Source organism: Perkinsus marinus (assembly GCF_000006405.1).
Source record: "Perkinsus marinus ATCC 50983 genomic scaffold scf_1104296969090, whole genome shotgun sequence".
NCBI classification, from domain to species: domain Eukaryota; phylum Perkinsozoa; order Perkinsida; family Perkinsidae; genus Perkinsus; species Perkinsus marinus.
The window spans coordinates 49,540-68,830 of record NW_003202922.1 but is presented as its reverse complement, the minus strand read 5'-3'; the positions used below and the strand labels follow the sequence as shown (position 1 = coordinate 68,830).

General features: G+C 50.0%; 8 protein-coding genes across 8 annotated transcripts in view; 1 reads left to right on the top strand and 7 right to left on the bottom strand.

The window, feature by feature from the left end:
- Window positions 1-1,219: 1,219 nt before the first annotated feature.
- Window positions 1,220-2,204, bottom strand: Pmar_PMAR002847 (ccr4-associated factor, putative; the record flags this gene model as incomplete). Its single annotated transcript, XM_002768018.1, has 3 exons — window positions 1,220-1,282; window positions 1,318-1,814; window positions 1,865-2,204. 3 exons carry the CDS (start codon window positions 2,202-2,204, stop codon window positions 1,220-1,222), a joined length of 900 nt encoding a protein of 299 aa, XP_002768064.1.
- Window positions 2,205-3,734: 1,530 nt separating this feature from the next.
- On the bottom strand, window positions 3,735-4,667 carry Pmar_PMAR002846 (hypothetical protein; the record flags this gene model as incomplete). Its single annotated transcript, XM_002768017.1, has 3 exons — window positions 3,735-3,797; window positions 4,447-4,554; window positions 4,614-4,667. 3 exons carry the CDS (start codon window positions 4,665-4,667, stop codon window positions 3,735-3,737), a joined length of 225 nt encoding a protein of 74 aa, XP_002768063.1.
- Window positions 4,668-5,451: 784 nt separating this feature from the next.
- Pmar_PMAR002845 (hypothetical protein) lies at window positions 5,452-6,357 on the bottom strand (the record flags this gene model as incomplete). Its single annotated transcript, XM_002768016.1, has 5 exons — window positions 5,452-5,542; window positions 5,644-5,837; window positions 5,929-6,078; window positions 6,131-6,181; window positions 6,229-6,357. 5 exons carry the CDS (start codon window positions 6,355-6,357, stop codon window positions 5,452-5,454), a joined length of 615 nt encoding a protein of 204 aa, XP_002768062.1.
- Window positions 6,358-6,405: 48 nt separating this feature from the next.
- On the bottom strand, window positions 6,406-7,059 carry Pmar_PMAR002844 (hypothetical protein; the record flags this gene model as incomplete). The annotated part of the gene is made up of 4 exons (XM_002768015.1): window positions 6,406-6,491; window positions 6,540-6,624; window positions 6,668-6,808; window positions 6,934-7,059. The coding sequence occupies 4 exons, from the start codon at window positions 7,057-7,059 to the stop codon at window positions 6,406-6,408; spliced, it is 438 nt and encodes a 145-aa protein (XP_002768061.1).
- Window positions 7,060-7,206: 147 nt separating this feature from the next.
- On the bottom strand, window positions 7,207-11,670 carry Pmar_PMAR002843 (conserved hypothetical protein; the record flags this gene model as incomplete). The annotated part of the gene is made up of 17 exons (XM_002768014.1): window positions 7,207-7,212; window positions 7,262-7,336; window positions 7,592-7,681; window positions 7,736-7,833; window positions 7,875-7,970; window positions 8,013-8,053; window positions 8,793-8,876; window positions 8,919-9,037; window positions 9,082-9,157; window positions 9,205-9,304; window positions 9,352-9,393; window positions 9,441-9,588; window positions 9,731-9,823; window positions 10,234-10,338; window positions 10,465-10,574; window positions 10,621-10,713; window positions 11,592-11,670. The coding sequence occupies 17 exons, from the start codon at window positions 11,668-11,670 to the stop codon at window positions 7,207-7,209; spliced, it is 1,455 nt and encodes a 484-aa protein (XP_002768060.1).
- Window positions 11,671-13,635: 1,965 nt separating this feature from the next.
- Pmar_PMAR002842 (small nuclear ribonucleoprotein F, putative) lies at window positions 13,636-13,997 on the bottom strand (the record flags this gene model as incomplete). Its single annotated transcript, XM_002768013.1, has 3 exons — window positions 13,636-13,680; window positions 13,727-13,828; window positions 13,881-13,997. The coding sequence occupies 3 exons, from the start codon at window positions 13,995-13,997 to the stop codon at window positions 13,636-13,638; spliced, it is 264 nt and encodes an 87-aa protein (XP_002768059.1).
- A 196-nt stretch (window positions 13,998-14,193) lies between these two features.
- Pmar_PMAR002841 (vacuolar sorting protein snf7, putative) lies at window positions 14,194-15,358 on the bottom strand (the record flags this gene model as incomplete). Its single annotated transcript, XM_002768012.1, has 8 exons — window positions 14,194-14,252; window positions 14,375-14,486; window positions 14,532-14,627; window positions 14,682-14,741; window positions 14,799-14,923; window positions 14,984-15,079; window positions 15,135-15,237; window positions 15,293-15,358. 8 exons carry the CDS (start codon window positions 15,356-15,358, stop codon window positions 14,194-14,196), a joined length of 717 nt encoding a protein of 238 aa, XP_002768058.1.
- Window positions 15,359-15,752: 394 nt separating this feature from the next.
- Pmar_PMAR002840 (DEAD box ATP-dependent RNA helicase, putative) overlaps window positions 15,753-19,291 on the top strand; it is a gene marked incomplete at both ends in the record, with an annotated part of 12,128 nt that continues 8,589 nt past the window's right edge. Inside the window, 14 exons of the mRNA XM_002768011.1 lie at window positions 15,753-15,884; window positions 16,700-16,764; window positions 16,809-16,850; window positions 17,123-17,199; window positions 17,339-17,600; window positions 17,645-17,846; window positions 17,970-18,120; window positions 18,171-18,289; window positions 18,331-18,497; window positions 18,547-18,640; window positions 18,688-18,799; window positions 18,844-18,951; window positions 18,999-19,098; window positions 19,145-19,282. Of these exons, the coding sequence (XP_002768057.1) occupies window positions 15,753-15,884; window positions 16,700-16,764; window positions 16,809-16,850; window positions 17,123-17,199; window positions 17,339-17,600; window positions 17,645-17,846; window positions 17,970-18,120; window positions 18,171-18,289; window positions 18,331-18,497; window positions 18,547-18,640; window positions 18,688-18,799; window positions 18,844-18,951; window positions 18,999-19,098; window positions 19,145-19,282 (1,769 nt within the window). The remainder of the gene's footprint in view (window positions 15,885-16,699; window positions 16,765-16,808; window positions 16,851-17,122; window positions 17,200-17,338; window positions 17,601-17,644; window positions 17,847-17,969; window positions 18,121-18,170; window positions 18,290-18,330; window positions 18,498-18,546; window positions 18,641-18,687; window positions 18,800-18,843; window positions 18,952-18,998; window positions 19,099-19,144; window positions 19,283-19,291) is intronic.

Here is a 19,291-nt window from a genome sequence, read left to right as displayed (position 1 = left end):
CCGTCCCCTCCCTGCGATACACCAAGTGCGGTACTATATGATGGCCTCTTAGTATTTTCTAATAATGCCATTACTGATTTTTCTGCCGTTTACCATACCATGTTTCCACCACATCTCGCTCACTGAAACCATCCAGTCAACTATTAAACTTCCCCTCCTCCGATCGGCCAGGAGCTGTCTTCCTTCGACAACAACAATACTCAAACTCAACATCTACCCTCTGGAGGAGACACTCGAAATGTATCCCATAGGCAACCAGAATCGATACCAACGAGGCCAGCAATGCGAACCTCCTTCGTATCTTCACCCATCACTGTTCGCTACATTCCTCCCGTCCCTCCGAATACCAAAATACCAACATGATGGTGACACCAGCAGTGTCACCATCCCAATGTTACATACAACAAAATACATACGGAATCAGCTCCGCACTCCCCGACGGTGACCTCCTATCCCAACATCCTTCCCTCCCCCTGAGATCCCCATGGGTCTCTCCCTACGCCGACGATAGTGACTTGACGCCACATCTGGTAGCTGTACGCATCCCCAATGCATAAACGGTTGCCCTCTCTTCAGAGGCGCCGGTAACCACTTGCGTGTACCAATGGGTGGCGGCGGCGGCCCTTTATAACTAATAACCCCACACATAGGAGGAGGGGCCCCATTCGGATACTTGGGGTGCCGAAGTGGATGCTTATAGCGAGGCGGCCCTTCCTCCTCTCCACGATCAACCGGTGACGCGTTAGAGCCCGAAGTCGAACGAGCATCTAGAGGAGGTGGACGGCCAGGGGGTGGTGGAGGCGGCGTTTGGACAACTCCATTCGGCTGTTCCTTCTTCATAGCGGGTGTCGTGATGGCATCAGCAGAACCTTCTTTGTTCTCACTGGTCGCCTCCTCATATTCTGCCTCCACTTCCGTCCTCAGCTTCACGCGCCACGAAATTACCTCCTCTCCTTTATCTTGCCACACCGATGCAGGACTCTCTAAATTCAACGCAGAGAACTCCTCTAAACCAAATTGAGATTTCCTCCTGATCTCCTTGCCGCCACCACCACTCGCTAGCCACCACTTCGTCGTAGTCGCCCTCCTCTGCATAGCAGAAAAAGGGAGCACTGCTGGAGGCGACTCGGAAGAGTCGTCGGAAGAGGAACTCATCATTCTACCACTTCTGCCATCATATCGGAAGAAGTTCTCAAGAAGTGTTAAAGTGGACGGCGTTTCAACCTCCAAATTTGCCTTCTCCGATGATGCGCATGCGTGCAGAACCCCTCCTCCACGAGACCTCATACCACACCTCGACGAACCTCTCCTGATTACCCTCATATCCCAGATGTGAGGGAAGTACTCATAACACATCTCCGAGAACTCCACTTCAGCCTTCGGTAGGGCCTGGCCGGACAGCATTTTCACCAATCCGGCGAATAGGAAACCACCAGCCGCAGTTATCCACGTTACATCACGCGACAGCACCAGGCCACTTCCCGTGATCAGCTCCGAGAATCTCTCCACGCTCACGCCCCGCTTCAGATGCGCCTTCAAGTCAATGCCCGCACCTCCCTTCTTTGTAGGTTCCCTCAGCAGCTTCAACGTCTCGGCGCAATAAATATCCTTCCGAACGTCGAAGTGAAAATTGATTTTCCACACACAAGCTGGGGGAGGCCGGTCACTTCCATTCGCCGTTCGAACGTCTTCAGGATGCCCAGCCACTTCACCGTCCTTATTAGAAAATGCCAGACTTAGTTGTAGTATTTTTACGAGGCTCATATTAGTTCTGATAATCTCATAATTTCTCTCCGTATCATTTTTGAACGGACCTAAGCATAAACAACAGCCGCTACCGTCACGCGCCCTTTAATGCCATTACCAGTGGGCCTTGCCACCACCCCCGGGAAGCATCCATCTACTGCTATATAGGGGTACTCTTCCACCAACTTCTCCATCACTCGCAACTCATATTCAACGTCATTCGCCCAAACCTCCCGAACATAGTAGGAGTCGCACGCCGAGGAGGAGGATGACAGCGACGATTCCAATTCAGTTGTCCACTCGATGGAGCTCGACTCGGAATGTTCTTCTCCTGCCACCTTGGCCATACGCCCTCCCTTGCCACCACAGGGCCCTCTTTTGGGTGTCTGCGTCGCTCCGCTTGTTTGATTGGAATTTTTCCGAGGCGTATTAGGAGATCGCAGGGGATGCCGTCGCATAGATCAATGTGAAGCGAAATTGTAACTCTAATGTTGACTTCTACCCTACCCGCGACTACCCCGAGGACTACAATGAACAAACACATGATCATTAATCTTGCAATCTTTCCCCACTAACAATTCCTCAAGCGCAACAGCGAGCCGTAGTTGTGAACGGCGGGAAAGCGAAGCGAAACATTATCCGTGCAATTTATTTTCATCAGCGCACTTTGATATCGCGCGCGCCCAGTATCATCTGGGGCTTATTTCACAAGAAATGCTCCTTAAGGTGCACCTTGGATTTAGGAGCAAGGGACAAGGAGCCTTACACCTTACGCGAGGTGCTTTCACTACAGTTGTACCTTATGCTCCTTATGCTCTTAAATTTAAGGTGCACCTCATAAACCCCAATAAGGAGCACGAGGAGCACCTAAACAAACACCGGTGCGCATGAAAGAGTCGACGCAGTGTTTCAATAAAGCTAATAATATGATTATTGCCGTTGTCAGGCAAAGCCCTGAAGAAGACTCTCAGAGTTGAAGTCCATTTGCAAGTTCAACTGTGGACTGGACTTGAATAGATCTGATCTGTTCTGATTGGTTATCTTCGTAGCATCGTATAGCTACATCGTATCACATCTAACAAGTTGTCTATTGTCACGCTGAGCATCCAGTATGGTGGGACCTAGACATTCGAACAAGTCTGGACTAGTATCTCTAGGAGATCGCGGTGGGGTTGTTTCTCAGGATCCTCGTAGGCATCCATCAGATCCATCCGGATCGTCATCGACCTTCACATCTCCGCTGCACCTAGAGCGTCAGTCGATTCAAGACAACGACGCTAGTGGGATATCGACGCTGTGCCTCCTTTTATTGACTATAGTTTCACCATAGGTAGCTTGACGGTTGTCAGTACCTCGAATACCTCTTCTGACCATCAGAATAGTCACACAACAACCTCTGAAGGGATGCCTTCGATTAATCTCGATCTCAGTCTGCCGAAGTGTAGATCAAGTTCAATATTAGACTTAACTGTTGGACTAGCTATGATCCACTATGTAGTTGCCAAGGACTGCGCCGCAGCATCCGGAAGGAAATATTCAATTCTGTTGAGTGAACATCGTATACGCGTGAGGAACTGTGTAAGGCAACTGCAGCGTCTATCTATATGAACAGGGGACGTCGATGTCCGCTCCAGAAGCCCATCAATTCGAAGCTCAATTTACGGATGGAGTTTCCGAAAGAGACCGTATTGGCCTGCCAGAATCAGAATGGCGACGTGCCCACCGTGCTGGCCTGTAGTCTACAGGCTGTAGATAAGCGAGTTGGAAAAGAACCGCATGAGAGATTACTTCGCCACGGTAGTTTTTGGATGCAACATGCAAAGTGCATGCGATCGATAGATGACTCGTGAACAGTTCACATTAGCGGTTTGTTCTCTCATGCTTCGGATAGTACTCCGAGGCAATAAAGGATGTGTTGTCAGTCTTCTACCATCGGAGGATCTCAGTGACCATTCCCGACTATCAGCAACACAACAATTTCAGTGTGTTTAGAGAGCTAATGCGAATACAGTGATGACCACGTCCATGTTCAAGGATTGGTCCCAGCGTACCTATCAGGAGCCCACTATGTGTATAAATACATCAATTAATATCGATATTATATTCTGTATCCATGGGTGTATCATTATACGTTAACCTATTTATTATTGTTCATATACTATTATATCTATTTATATTGAAAAGTGAATATTAATTGGACAGGACCAGAGGAAGCTATGGCCTACTGTGACGGAGCCATCAGCTGAGGAGTCCCAGTGGCACGTCGCCGAGTGGTGCAATCTAATTTGGATAATACAGCGTCGCCCACCACCGTAAGTGGGACCTACCCCGCACCTTTCTCTTGAATTGTAACAGACACTACGTATTTGAAGTTGTCGCTCGCTTCCTGAAAGCACATTTGTACGGACAACAACGCCCATCAGCAATTGTGACCAGAGCTACTTTATCGTCCGAATAGGCAATGTGCCATTCTTGTGACGTATGGTAAAATATGCACACGATCAACTACATGTGTTGAGGACAATATAAAACCTTGAGGAGTTTTTTAGAGATCCTCATTGATTCCTGTACATATCTACCGAATTTGTATGTAAACTTCTATAATTAGCGAGCCAACGCCTGAGCTTAGCTGAAAAAAGCGATCACATATTCCAAGACTTTTCTTGGGTCAACTACGGCAGAGTGCGGTCTGATGCCTACTTTCAGCTTGGACACTATTTTGAGCCCTATCTGATCTGCCCATTCCTGCGCCTTTTTAGCATCATACTCATCATCAGTCTTGATGGTTGCCTTGAGGACTTGAAGAATCTACAGAAGCGCGACTGACGCCCGCAGCCTCAAGTGTCCATGCAGCCTCTACAGCTTACCAAGTCGGTGGTGACGTCCTCCATGCCGACAAACGAAGTGATCTCCTGGACCATAGCAAGGAGGACCAACTGGATGATATCAAACGAACGAGCTCCGTAACGTACATGGAATATTCTGCTTCTGTTCGAGATTAGAAAACGAAGTTGTTCCATGTATGTTATTGGACAACAGACATTCAACAAAAGTATGGTAGAGTGTTCGGGGTGAACCAGCAAGCGAGTAAAGTTGAATGCCGTTCATTTCAGACTTCGTCGAGGGCTTTGGACTAACGATCACCAATAGCAATAAGAGAGTATAATAGGGAATATTGGAGCTCCAGGATCCGGTGGAGCCTAGGACTGAACGAAGTCGTCGACTACGACAGAATCGTCCAACTACGGTGCACAATATCAAATTCGACAACCAACGGCCCGAGCTGACCATACGTCCACGTATGGTATGATTTGTTGTGATACGAAGCCACAGGGCTCGCAGCAATTCTCGTTGCATGAGAAAACGGATACAATGATGTCGTTCCGCCACTACTGTCCTATTTGAGGATACAACGCCTTTACTGAACGAATGGGAAAATACCCACAAGAGCAACTATGTGTGTGTGCTCCAGTTGGTGGGAATTATTGGGAAACTCCTATTGGTTTCTGTACATTTACACTTAAATTCGTATATAAACTCCTACAATTAGGAAGAAAACTCCTGAGCTCAGCTGAGTAAAGCGAACATATACTCCAACACCACCATCGACGTATTGACAAACAGCCAACTCGAGGCGTGAGCAGACACATACACGCTTGCCACAGGACAACGACTTCCTTCACCATGGCTAGACATGATAGAGGACTAACTCCGACCACAGGAGACAACTTGGCTTCCGTTCTTCACGAGAACCTTCTCAATGGGTTCTAAGGAGAATACAACAAGTTGGCGATGCCTACACGCATGACTGCCACCAAGCATCCACGGCTTGTCAGTAATTCCACGCCCACGACACTAACAGTCGGGCGCGCGAGAAAATGAAGAGGACAGACCGACCCTGCTGTCCTACACTGCTTGGAGCTGTTGGATAATTTTGCTGGATTCGGTGTGTTTCGCTCCGTCTGATCTCCATCATTTGTGCTGATCTTTGCTGTTTCTAATAGACGATCCTTAACCTCGAGCTCAGCTTGTAGGTCCGCCAACTTTCTCTCCAGCGTGCTCACTCTCCGCCTCAAACTAGCATTCTCCTCCTGCCAGGAAAAAACCGATCTCGTCGAATTTCATTTTCAAGAAAATTCTCAAGTCGTTTTCAGAATCCAAAAGCTCCCCATATACACTCACCATGACCCTAGCCATTTCCTTAGCATTGTAGTTGTTGCTTGCAGACGCAGTGTCGAGCACCTTACTGCAGGCCTCAATCGGTTCCCCCTGGAGCACAGGCGCTCCTTCCCTTCCTGCAGCTTTCTGAGCTCTACGCGCCACTAGCGCTACCTAGAGCACAACAACCCCATACACGACAAGGATGGCAACTCAACGATGCCACCCTGGGATCGCCTCTTGCGGCTTCTAGCTGCTCCGTACTTAGTCGCCTCACCTGAACAGGAGCAGATACGCTAAATGACTAATCGGAGAGGGCCCTACCGGGTACGACATTGAAGCCCCTCCCCCTCTCGCCACGACAGTAGATGTTGCCGGAGGCGGTGGTCCCGCCAAGCTAGGAGCAGGTGGTCCTCGAGCAGTGCAAAGCAGCAGGTCAGACAGGGAGTTCATACCTGACAAAACGACCTCTATAGAATGCAGTGCCTCCCAGACTAGTGCCTAGACACCTTGCATTGGAAGCGATGTGATGGACAATCTAGGGGTGTCCTCTGGGGTCTGCAGCCTCTGAGCGTAAGTGTGGAGACCTGAACAACAGCAATCACGTCGCGGCCCAGTCTATACACTACCGCTACCTGGAGTGCTTCCCTCAGTAGAGACCCCTCCAGCTAGCAACGCCGCGGTGGAACTGGAAGCCCGCTGAAGAGTGGTGGAAAAGCTCTGAAAGGCTTATTCTCGTCTGGAAAGCTCCTATGTCTGTTACTTGCACTTTATACATGCCCCCACTAGCTTGAGGCTGCGGCAAGAAATGCTGCATTAAGAGCGGTGACGGTAGCGAGAACGTCGCGGATGGACCGCCCTGACTCGGCGGGACGTTGACGGCCTTCGGGGCGTAAACCGAAAACTGACAATAGCAACAATGATCGCTACGTAATGGTGACACCTCACTCTTCGATCCTGCCTGTTGTCACCACTTCCGGTAATCGCCTGCTGAGATATCCACTACCGAGTGACCAAAACCAGCCTTACCGTTCCAGGCTCCGCTGCCAGCACTGATGGAGCAGCGGCACCTAGTACAGAGCCACGGGCGTCGTGCTGGGTTAGACTTGCCCGGGAGGTGGAAGGCGGCAACATCGGACTGGTTTCGGGGAGCATGGACGAAAATGATAACACTATAATAGTGACAACAGCTGGCCTCGGCAAAGACAAAAAATGTCGACAAGACGATAGTCAAAGTAATAGTGACAAGAGGTAGCATGCATGCAGATGACTTGGAAAGAGTAGCGCTGGGAAGCCGGGTCGTCAAACCTGAGCAATGGCAAGTCGAACACTACCTTCCATAGGGAAGGTATCCCACTCGCTGCTGGAATATGACATCCTCGACGTTGACAGGATCGTCAGTATGGACGGCGCCCCCGCGGTGGTCTCTTCCCTAAAGACGACACAAGACTCAAGCGCCAGGGCATTCATATAGAGTGGGCACTATTGAGCCTAAGCGGCCCAATTTCGTGTATCAAAACTGCCATTTCTGAAGACTACATTACTCAACTACTGTATTTAATTACCCAACACGGAGATAGGTAGTACTAGCAAGACCTTCCCGAGACGCCGTTAACCCCAAGCGCCCCCGACTGTGCCCATCATTTCGCATCCTCTACAGCAAGTGCCACTCGCAGCTGTTGCTTACCCTCAGGCTCTCAGCTATCCCCTCAACAACCTCGGCTATCCTTCTCATATCCCGTCGGGTCGACTCCAATTCTCGCTCGAAACGGCTAAGCTGCGTCAACCAGCACTTCAGCACAGCTAAGTCCAGTCTTCCGGTCCACCCTACCCGAGCAAGGACAGCCGCATAGTGAGCTGTCTCCGCCGCCTTGGTATCTTCCAGTTCCCTCAAGTACTGCCCTTCAGAAGGACCGACCCTAGCCGCACCTGATCGAAGAATAGCCAGCGAATGGTGACTGTCGACTTACCAGCTTTCGATGCCTCTATCTCGGCTTCTAGCGGGTCGAAATCATCATCAGGAACCACCCGCATCACAGAGGCTCTTCCACTGCTGGCATAGGATGCTGAGAAAACAGGTTAATCAAAGTGGAGGTGACAGACACTACCCCGGTGATTGCGGGAAATCGACGCCCTAGTTGGGAAGGACCTGACAAGGGGATAAGTGGGGGCCAGCAGTCCCAGGAGCAGTGGGAAAAAATATGCACATGCTCAGCTGCATGTGTGAAAATTTCGAGGGAATTCTTATTGGTTTCTGTGCACTTCTCCTCTAATTCGTATATAAACTCCTATAATCAGTGAGGAAACTCCTGAGCTGAAGAGAGCGACCATATATCCCAACACTCCTCGAGAGCGTGTACATCAGCAGTATTAATTGATTTTCACCCTCTATATGAAAAACACTAGTGAAAAACATATCTCACGAATATCGCGTTTTTCACAGAGTTTTACGCCACTTCGCGTAAAACGGGTGTAATAAGGCACATACTCTGCTGAGATGCGAAGCTTTTCGAACTGTCTGCCGCGGATCACACTGGTTGATACCAGGGCTCAGGCACTAACTGAACCTGCAGCTATACCCCTATACCAGGTACTACTCGCCTGGTCGAAGGGGTGCTGTGCAAGAAGAAAAAAAAGAAAAAGAAAAAGAAAAAGAAAAAGAAAAAGAAAAAGAAAAAGAAAAAGAAAAAGAAAAAGAAAAAGAAAAAGAAAAAGCAAAAGAAAACTAAAAAAAAATAAAGATAAAAAGGAAAAGAAAAAAAAAAAGAAAAAGAAAAAGAAAAAGATGCGAACCCCACAACGGTTTCCAATTATGTTTCCTCCCAGCGCTATAGCGGACAGCTGTAGGAATTTCCCACAGACAGAGGATGCTATCACTAATGCCTTACATCTCAGGATTGACCAGCTCGGGAAACAGGCAGCTGCAAAACTCATCAAATGATATCTTCCCTTCCCCATCAGCGTCAATGGTACTGACAAAAACAAACTACTTCTACAGAACGGCTACAACCTACCGGAACAGACGCAGAATGCTGTGAGTCGGCATGCCCAGCCTAAAGTGGCGATTCAGCATGTGCTCGAACTCAGTAATGTCAATGACACCCGAACCATCCTCGTCCATAGTCGCGAATACCTGTTCACACTCTCATGCTGAAATCATCTAACACCACGACTAACCTCGTAAAGTCGATCTCGCGTTATTCGCCTCCTTGAGAGCCTCTGCTGGATCTTGTCAATGATGAGGAGCTTGTCGCTAACCCGTATGCCATCACCAGGTCCCCTGCCCATAGCTGGTCCTACCGGTCGGTCCACACATCCCAAAAGGTTGACCCGACGATGTTCAACGGCAGGGCCATGTAGGAGGCGCCGACTATGATGAGCAAGGCTGAGATGGCCCGGCCTAACGACCATAATTTCGTGGCGCGTGACGCTGTTGCCAGCCAGTACCTCCATCAGTTGCCGGAGCCGTATCACCATATCCCACAGTACCTAACATGATAATCGAACCGTGGTCATTAGGGCGAGCGAGATCTCACTGATGGTGACTATAGAAAACCACATGGCATGAGGGAGAGAGGCGAAGGCAGCAGCAGGTCGGGCTGTGTCGGGCAAGGTAACGTCTTCCACCCAGTATATGATCGAGGCAAACCATGTCACCAGGAATATCAACATCAGCATGGGCACCTAAGGAGAGGGCGAGTAGGGCGCGCGCTTTTCTCAACCGCCACAGATTAGTTTGCTCGTTTCCTTCCAAAGGAATATTCAAAACCTCATGGCTGGTTACACAAGAGCCGAAATAGAATCTTATCGAGCTGGGAAGGCCTACCCTGAGAGCATCCATGCTGAGGGACAGGCTGATGACCAGAAGTCGCCAGCCAGTGCTGTAACGCGTCAGTTTCAGCATTCGCATGGCCGGCACCTGATCAAGGGGTAACTCTATATACACACAGCAGGACTCACAAGGTAGAGGATGAGCTTGACGATCTCATTATCGGCCCTGTCGATGCCCACCCACACTGGGACGTACGGCAATACGACGATCATGTCCAGCGCGTTGTATCTGGCTCTGATCGCTCCGATCGAGGAACTCGCAGTCTTTCACTACGGTTCCCAAAGGGCTCGGAGGAGATGAGGAGACGTCGCCAAGCGCAGCTGAGTAGCACAGAAGGTCATTTCCCATGTCCACAACAGTCGGGGTGTTCACTAGACTCTTTCTGAATTTCAATAGCGCTCCCAGGATTGAGTTCCACATGTGAGATCCAATCCTGGGAGCGCTTCTGGAGCTCCGGAGGGGTCTAGTGAACACCACGCCGAGTGCTTGGCACTCACCACTATCTCCAAGAGGAAGATAACGTTGAAGACTGTCTCGGCAACCTCCAAGCCATCCCGAGTGTCGTAGGCCAACGTATCGGGAACAGGCAAAGTGACCAGCACCTAAACAGTGTATAGTATTGCATATAAAACGGGATCACTCATTTTCCAAGAACTCAGAGGAACCAAGCCCACCCTAGTCCGGCAACAGGAATCACCAACACCGACGCGCCATACGACAAGTCGTACCGAAGTTATAACGCTGATGACAATGAGGATGTTGTACAAGCGATAGACATTAAGGGTTATCCAGTGCAAGGAGGGCTCCTCTAGATGAGCATACACCATGTGGCGAGCACCTAAGCACCCCTTCTGATTTCAGTCCAAGGCACGGCGCCGCCTCACTAGACTTGATAGGTAGGGTAAGCCCCTGCAGCCTCTGTAACCTCCTAGAAGCCCTCTTCTCCTCAGCGGCGCCATCCTCACTAGAAGGCCCATCTAAGCACTCCTACATCACACAAGATTCGGCGTCTCCACCCACCCCCTACCGCTAGTCGAATTCACTGCCCGCTCAGGAGGCCTCTTATAGGCCGACACCCTTACACCGCTGGCTCGCAGTCGCGATGGAGCGTGAGACGATCTTCTACTCAAGTCAATGTTCACAGCCCTTTATGCAGAAGACTGTAGCCATGCATCAGCAATCGCTGAATCTCAATTTCGTGGCGCGTGAAAAAACCACCAGCACAACAGTACTCTCGATAAAAGTCATACCGGCACATCGTTGTTGATAAGAATAGGGCCGCCCAAACGGCGTGTTCTAGACAGAGGAGCGTCCCGAGGTTCAGCTTGGATCCTATGGGTTGAAAGATACCTACAAGAGGCCCTCACTTCCCCATAGTTCAGTGCTTGTCAATTTGATATGCAAATGTGCAAAATTTCCTCGAGAATAATAAGAATCGCTCTGAAACTGGATCGCATAAACAATGGAGTTTCACCCTAGTGATATGAAAAATACATTTCACGACAACTGCATATCACCGCGAATATCGCGTTTTTCACCGAGTTTTACGCCACTTCGCGTAAAACGGGTGGAACTCTATTGTAAACATTGCTATGAGCATGTGAGGTGATAAAAGTAAACCTCCGAGACTGCGATAGCGACCAGCTGTTCATTATCATTAATCTCGGAAAAATACAGCACGCTCACCTGCTTGACCAACCAACACTGAACAGGAACACCCTATCCCACCCAAAGCCCATGCATAGTGCTTACTATACAATATAAAATACCAATTCATTATCCCTATCGTCACATATTCTACCACATACCCCTAGTAAAGACACTTACTTCAACCTTGGGTCGATTTTTGTTATACCATCTCGCGTCCTGGCAAAGTTCCATCGTTTCTTGCCCAGAAAGTCCACCAGGCACTCCTCCGAGCGACTGTCGGACATGCCCCGTAAAGTAGTCTCATGCCGCAGCATAGTGCGAGTCTTGCCAGGATGCACAAGATGCCTCCAATTCTGCAGTACTGTCCCTTCACAGCCGGGATACCTACCCAGCCCTCGTAGGTCGACCCAACCACAACCATTATTATTATTTCCTCAGTGTTGGAATATATGTTTGATTTCCTCAGCTGTTCTCAAGAGTTTCTATACCAATTATAGAAGAATTCATATACGAGTTACGATGGAAGTGTACAGAAACCAGTAAAAACTTCTACATGTAGTTGACGATGTGCCTATTCCCACCCTGCCACCACTACTACTACCGTGTTGAGTCGTAAGGAAGGTCCTCTCTAAGATGGCGTATCGGCAGTGCGCCCGACCGCCTGTCCGGCACCCGGTCAATGGGGGTCGTCTCCTACAACGCCGCACCATCCTACTGCCTTCTACCTCCCCTCCAGACTCACCTGCCGCCCGTCATTTCGGTCCTCCCGAATACTGTTCTCTTTTATACGATCAAAGCTAACAGCCGATCGCTGATGATACCGTCGCCAGCAAGGGCTCTAAAGGCACCCCCATGAGGACCCCTCAAAAGCTATCGACGAACCTTCCCCAGCTCGGCTACGTCCGAACGCAAGTTGGTTTGCCAATGCACCTGAACCGCGATGAAAGCATCTCTTCATGAGCCGTATCGGGTAGTAGGGTACATAAGTATAATAGAGTAGTATACATTCACATGACAAGACAGCTTGAGGGTTCCTACTGAGTCCTTAGGGGTGAACCTGTTGGCCGCCACACTGCCGACCATCGACCAACAGTCAGCTATGTTGCCGTATTTGCAATCCTTATATTGCTCATCAATATGAAGGCTCTCCTCCGGCACCGAGAGGTCCCAGGTTCGATCCCTGCACCGCGCACTATCACAATCGCTCTTCTTACCAGAGATAGACCTTCTGCTACAACCTAGCATAGTCGGGGCTCGCTCTGGCGACACAAATCGACCCAAAGGGCGTCTGAGGAGCCGCCTCAAAAAACCTTCCAAACCTTCCCAAGACCACCTGGTCTGCCGTAGTGTCAACTGCCAGTCAACGAGAGGTCGATCGCCGCACATCCAAAGGCCGCTGCCAGAATGAATACTGTAATCATTCGCATTCCGCGAGGCGTATCTACAGCGCCGCCATGTCAGCCTCGAACACAGCAAGTGTCCTCACGCCTTCCCTCGCAGTGTGTCGAGCTTCACTTCTAGAGGAGCTGATTGGGACATGCCAAATCGACTGCTACTCCCCACACAAGATCCACAGTTTCCGATTGACAAACACGGACAGAAAATGTGACGGAAATATCCCAGAAAATAGCAATACCACTCCTCAGCTACTTCCCAATCATCTTCTCCTACTCTCTCCACACTAACGTTATATAGAACTCTGATTCTCACCAACCTAATGATAAAAGAACCATAAGAGACTGCAGACCCAGCTGTTATCACGATCAGTCTTCCAGCTCTTCCCCTGCTCCACTGGAGCTTGCTGCTCGTACATACAGAACATTGTTACACCTGATAGGACTATCGAGACTGGACAGATAGCAACTTCAAGACCGGAGAGGATGCCACTCGACGGGCTGTGCAGGAATACTCAGAGTGTCCAAAGGAAAATGTGCTTTACGAATGACTTTTCGTGCAAGTCGAATATTCAGAAAAATCCCATACCGATCGAAAGCTCTTGTGAAGGACTTTCAGATGGTGTCAGAGTTTTTCCCTTTTTCTTGAGACACCCTGTATGTTCGCTTTCGCCGGCGGAGCTCAGAAGCCTCCAAAATTCACACATGAAATCGGGCGAGAATTGATTAAAACCAATAACAACTACCCGAAACTTTCTCAAAGTTTCACATCGTCACCAACCCCGTAAATCCCCCCCCACACTGCTGACGGGTGAGACCACCGAGACAAACTCAGTACCGAAATGGTTCAACCTATTACCGTATAAGAACGTCTCCGAGGGCTCCTTTGAAGTTACCACTCTGAAATTAAGAGATATAATAGCAGCTGTGATGATGCATATACTACCTGCCACTCTTCACAGTGGTCCAGTCTGAGATTCATGAAAGTATCAACACTCTGTAAGCGGCCCTTCAGCTCGAGTGTTGCCCACTTCAGACGAACCAGTACCTGACCTCGATCGTATCTTACCCGCTCAACCTCAGGATTCCTCAATGTCTACCTCCTGCCCAGTGAGGTCATTGAGGAAAGGTTGGGGATTCACCGGAACGACCGACATTACCAAGAAGAGATGCCTACCGAGCAACGCAAGGTCAACCTCCCTCCCTCTCCTACCCATAACACGACACCAATTATGGCTTATAGTAACCTATGAGGTTTATAGAGAAGTCGAATCGGCCAATCTCATTAGGACGGACATGCTGAATACAGAAATGTGCCAAGCCTCGCTAGCAACGCCCCGCCCTCCTAGAGGGCGCACCAATGATGTTGATAGAATGAATTGTCAATGGTACGGTATGTGGTCCACGAGGATCTCAGCCAAGCTGAGCTTGTAGGGCGGCCAGCTGGTCTGCCTCCTCATCTGTTAGGCCATCTGACACAAATAGTATAATCAAAGCCAATAACTCCACTATACATGAGCCTAATTCCCAGCTATCCCATACCACACCATCTCGAACGATGGCCAAATTGATACGGACCACCCTATACTCCTACCATTCCGCTGAGCCCTAGAAGACTCTGCCGTTGATTGCTGCGATTGGGCAGGCACCGAGGGCACGGCAACATCCGGCTGGGCCACGACTCCTCCGGAAGGGACGTGTGCCGCCTAATATGAAATCAAATCACAGCGAGGTACAAGCATCAAGCCTACATCGACCATCTTGGCCTCAAGCTCCTGCGCCTCTATTTCGTCCAATTCGTTGAGGAGCTCCTCATCGTCCATCACAGTGTTACCACCGGCGAGCACCTAGCACCATAAGGTCCCCAGCCTGGGGGGAACAAGGGAGGTAGTCGGAAATACGTTGGCAACTTCATTTTGCATGTCCTGCATTTCCTGCATGTCATCCATGAGGACGTCAATCTGAAATCAACACAGTGACGAATACACTACAGCTAGGCCCCGCTCTCCAAGACGTACGTTGTCAATATTGAGCTGTTGGTTCATAACCTTCTGAGCTGACACGCCCGTGGCCAGGGCCGACACTGCCACCGCTGTAGTCTGACTCGACTCCAAGGACAGAATTTGCTGCTCTAATGTCATCCCTACAAGGCGCCACAAAACAGCATCAATTCTCTTGGCTCAATACGGCCTTTGATACTCACGTGAATTCATCAGAGTTGTCAGTTCAGTCTCGAGCATCTTCTTTCGCTTCAGAGCCATCAAGGCACCCCGCTTGTCCTTGGCCGCGGCACGAGTCCCTGAGGGCCCCACAGAGTGGATGAGCGTCTCCATCGGGTAAGTGGATAGTCCCACGTGCGTCTTGCTCCTGCAACGCCATTTTCTTCTCAATGAGCTGCTCCCTCTTTTCCAAAGTGGCTATGGCCTCTTTGTTCTTCATGATAGCATCGGGAAGATTCTGACAAGAGTCCCAGCTCACTCAGCAAGGATTCGCCCAAGACGCCCGAGGGTACTTTGGACGGAGGGGCCTTCTGGGCCTGCTGCTCCTTCTTCTTAGAGCTCCCGAAGAAGAGTCGCATAGTTGGAAGAAAACTTTGGGTGACTTGCAACAACCTGACCACGCAGGTTCGATCCCCACAGATGACATCTCGCACATCCACATGCAGCTGGAGTGGTGCTCAAATAAGCCACTAATCCATCCGAACAGTAAGCACCTCGATTCAACTATTCAAATTCTCTGAGGTGGTCAATCCCTCCAAGAACCGAAGATTGATCATCGCATACCCTCTGCCGCACCAAGCCAAGTCTCGTCCATCTATTACCTGCTCCAGGTCTCCTCACTTGGAAGTTCACTTAACGCCATTAGCGCTCGCCCGACTGATCGATTATTTTTGAAGATCCGTCTCTGTGGCACTGATTGGTAATCTCGTCACTGTCGTGGCGCCTCATTGAGCAGTTTCAGTTTTCCTCAACATGGGGTTCCTCCAACGGCAAGTGGACAAGCTCCCTAAGGCACGTGCTGGGCCTATCCTCTTCGGGTCAATGATAGTAGGAGCTCTGACCGTCATGGTAGCTGTTAACTATGAGAAGGATACTACTAGACTGGTAGTAGACTCAATTCAATTAACGAGTTACATGCTACATCTGAGCGTATCACTCATCAGTATCAATGGTATACGAGACTGGTAGTAGACTAAGTCTCGCCGCGATACCATGGACGGTCTAGCAGTAGTCATCCTTAGTTCTCCACTTTTTGAAACGACTTTGAAGTCAGAGGGGCTCAGCGTGGTCCAGTGCTCATCTCTGTACTAGAATGACTAGGCATCCCTAGCCGAACGCTACATGTGCGCTTATGGGTTGTCACGGTGAGGATTAAGCATTGTATGATGCCTCTGGGATGCTTCTCGAACTGCTTCCCTCTATATAGTACTTGTATGTAGATCATTGGAGTTCCGTGATGTAAAAAAACATATTTCACGACTACTACATACCGCGAATATCGCTTTTTCACATCGAGTCTTACGCCACTTCACGTAAAACGGGTGAAACTCCATTATAGTATTGTTATATCGTTATGCATAGAATATTGAGCCTAATACAGGTATTGACAGTTCAAATATCATTCGGAGATTCACTCCATAGACTATCATATCATTTTAACTCATCACGAGCCTCCATAGAAGTCGCGTGTCTCGTCGAACCCTTAGTAAGACAGTGGAAGTCAGCAGTCTTTGCGTGGAGAGGATTGATGTTGAGCTTATGTGGTGGTTTATCGCTCAAGTCGGAATCGAAATTCCTGCGAAAAAGTCGACGATTATTGTCATTGATAGAGTAAATGGTGTAAGAAGTTGGTAGTGTTCGTCTACACAGGGTCATTTAATGAGGTCTGCCTACCTTGCTCGTATGTGTTCTCTTTTCAGCGTGCTTTTAACGGGGTAGTGCGGGACATGGAGCGTATCCGAGCCAAAATAGAGAGAGGGGAAGTGTAGTCGGCTGGGCCGTACGATGTGTTTCATGCGGTATTGACAGATTTTTGTTCTACCTTACAGTGGGGGCTCGTGCTAACCTCGGGTGGGCTCTTATCTGGATGGCTTGTTCCTGAGTTCCTATAAAGTTTGTGTCAATGCATGCACGACCGGGCTACTACCCTTACTAGTCATACACTTTTGTACTTTGAGTATTGGGATGGTTCCCGGTACCTCCCATTTGAGCCGGCTATACAGAGGTAGTAATCTGGCAAGGCATAGTAGTAGTAGTAGTAGGGTTATATTGTACCTCACGCTTATTGGGGTTAAGAAGGGTCCTAATGAGACTGCATGTGGAGTACTATAGTAGTCATTCAGGCATATACAACGACACTACTACAGTAAACGGGCATTGGATGAGGGAAGTAATAAGGACGAGGAAGAACTCACTCTGAGTAAGATCAGTGTGGAGGAGGGATGGGGGAATCCGCGATCGGGAGCTTCTCGTTCAGAAAGGGCATCCCGCAGAAGCACACGAAGGGAATTGCAGTTCCAGCACAACTCCAGTCTTTATGTCATCCAGGCCTTTGACAGGATCGAGTGAGCGCCTCATGGCTCAGTTTTTGGAAGGCTCACTTCGTCTCGACGGTAGATTTGGCTTGGCCGTGCAGAGGAACTTGCGCACTGGGTTTTGCCGACATGTCCGAGTAGGGCCTAGGCTGCTGAGGGACTCTAGGAAAAGGGTGATGATGGAGCCGTCTGGGAAACCCGGAGATGATCTGGGGCTGTCCGAAGAGCCCAGTGGGTCAAGAGAGACGCGCGATTGTTCACCAGAATTGTCTGTGATGGAGAAGAAGTGAGTACAAAGGGCGTGTGGTTTGCGGCGATGGGCATGGGTAGGTTTGAGTACCTGGGCGACGATGGTCAGTGGCAGGAGTTCGAAGGGGCACAGCAAGAAGAGCTGCGGGCTCTGCATGACCTTCGCCCGATACCGAGGCGCTTCTTCTTCTCTACCTCCTCTAACGTGTACGTCATGGAAAACTTTCATCTCGTGGAAAACGCCCTGTCGAGGGACTCCACAAGACTGATGGGATGTGGAACGGTAGTGCTATGGGGTAGGTGTGTAGTTCGTGTAGTTGAGTTGGTGGAGCGCGCGCATGTAGACCTGTAGGCGAAGGTTCGATCCCTCCTTGAGTCGTTATGTTTGTATTGTAGCCTTTCCCAGGTCCAACTTAATCTACACTCCCTACGCACTCGTCCAGTGAGATGCACATCACCCCAGCCGCCCATTGAGGCACAGAAGCCCACTGCTGTAGAGGACATCGTAGGCTGTAAGGTCGGATCACCTGCCGCATTCTTCCATATTGGCCTTAAACGTAATGGGGAGCTCCCAGTACCACACGCCTCTGCAATCTGGTGGTTTTAGGCACATCTAGCTCCTCGGTGCTTTCTCGCGCTCGCAAGTTATTCTCCAAGATTCGACTGGGGCCTCGAAGTCAACCAACTACTCCTGATGTGCCGAGTGCTCGGCCGCGGCACTCTTTGGTATGTGACACAGGAGGCAACAGGGTACTCTGTGCCCTCAGGATTCTTCTCTGACATGCGCCTCGGACGGCCAGACCCAACGTAAAGTGCCTTTCTTTTCGTACAAGACATCCAATGGTAAAGTGGCCTATGATGAAGGCGTCCAGAAGGAGCTGCGGAAACAATTCGACCTGCCGAAGGACAAGCGCCCTTCCACGGTTGTTTTCCGGTGGAGCCCCTCTTGGGGTCGATCTCGGTTGAGCTGATTGGTCCCTCAGGGCTGGAGGAAGGAAGTATCGGCTGGAGGGGTTCAATGTGTGTGAGGCGGGGGGCTGCCGTCAGGTCAGCGGAGCAACAGGCCACTCTAGGGCAGTAGGATGGGGCATTCACTGACTACTGTGTACCTCCTGGCTTTCAAGGTCTACGTAGCCTTCCCGCCGGTGTATAGTATTGCTACTATCTCGCCTAAGGTGGAAGGTATTGAGAACCCTTTATTACGAGCCCTTGAGGAGGAGTGTCGAGGACCTGAGGGTAAATCTATGTGCTCTTCGAGGGCAGCACGTTCTTATGGCTAGGTTTGATACGATGGCTTGAAGTCAATCGATTGAGTATAATGGGAGTAGAGGAGTCGGCGGGTCCACAAGGCGGTACCACCAAGAAGAAGGCCATGGGCATCCCTCACAGTAGCGACTCATACCAGGGGGGCTCTGCGACTGGGGAGTGAACTTAGGCACCTTTGGAGTGGTCAGATTGCCTGACTGCTTGGACACGATGCCTCAGACTAGCCAGGATGGGTTGCCTCCAGTGGAGGTAGAGGACGTCACAGTCAGGTGAAGAGGGAAGAGTTACCCGTTGTGTAGAGGCTCTCTTGGGCAGACTCAAGGGCCTCGGGAAGATCATTAGGAGTGCTCGAGAGGGTATTGGGGCCAGCATCGACGATCTCAACTGTCGAGTGTGTGGGAAGGACTTGGAGGAGGCCGACGATTGCCTCGAGCTGGACATCTGCCACCACAAGTTCCACAG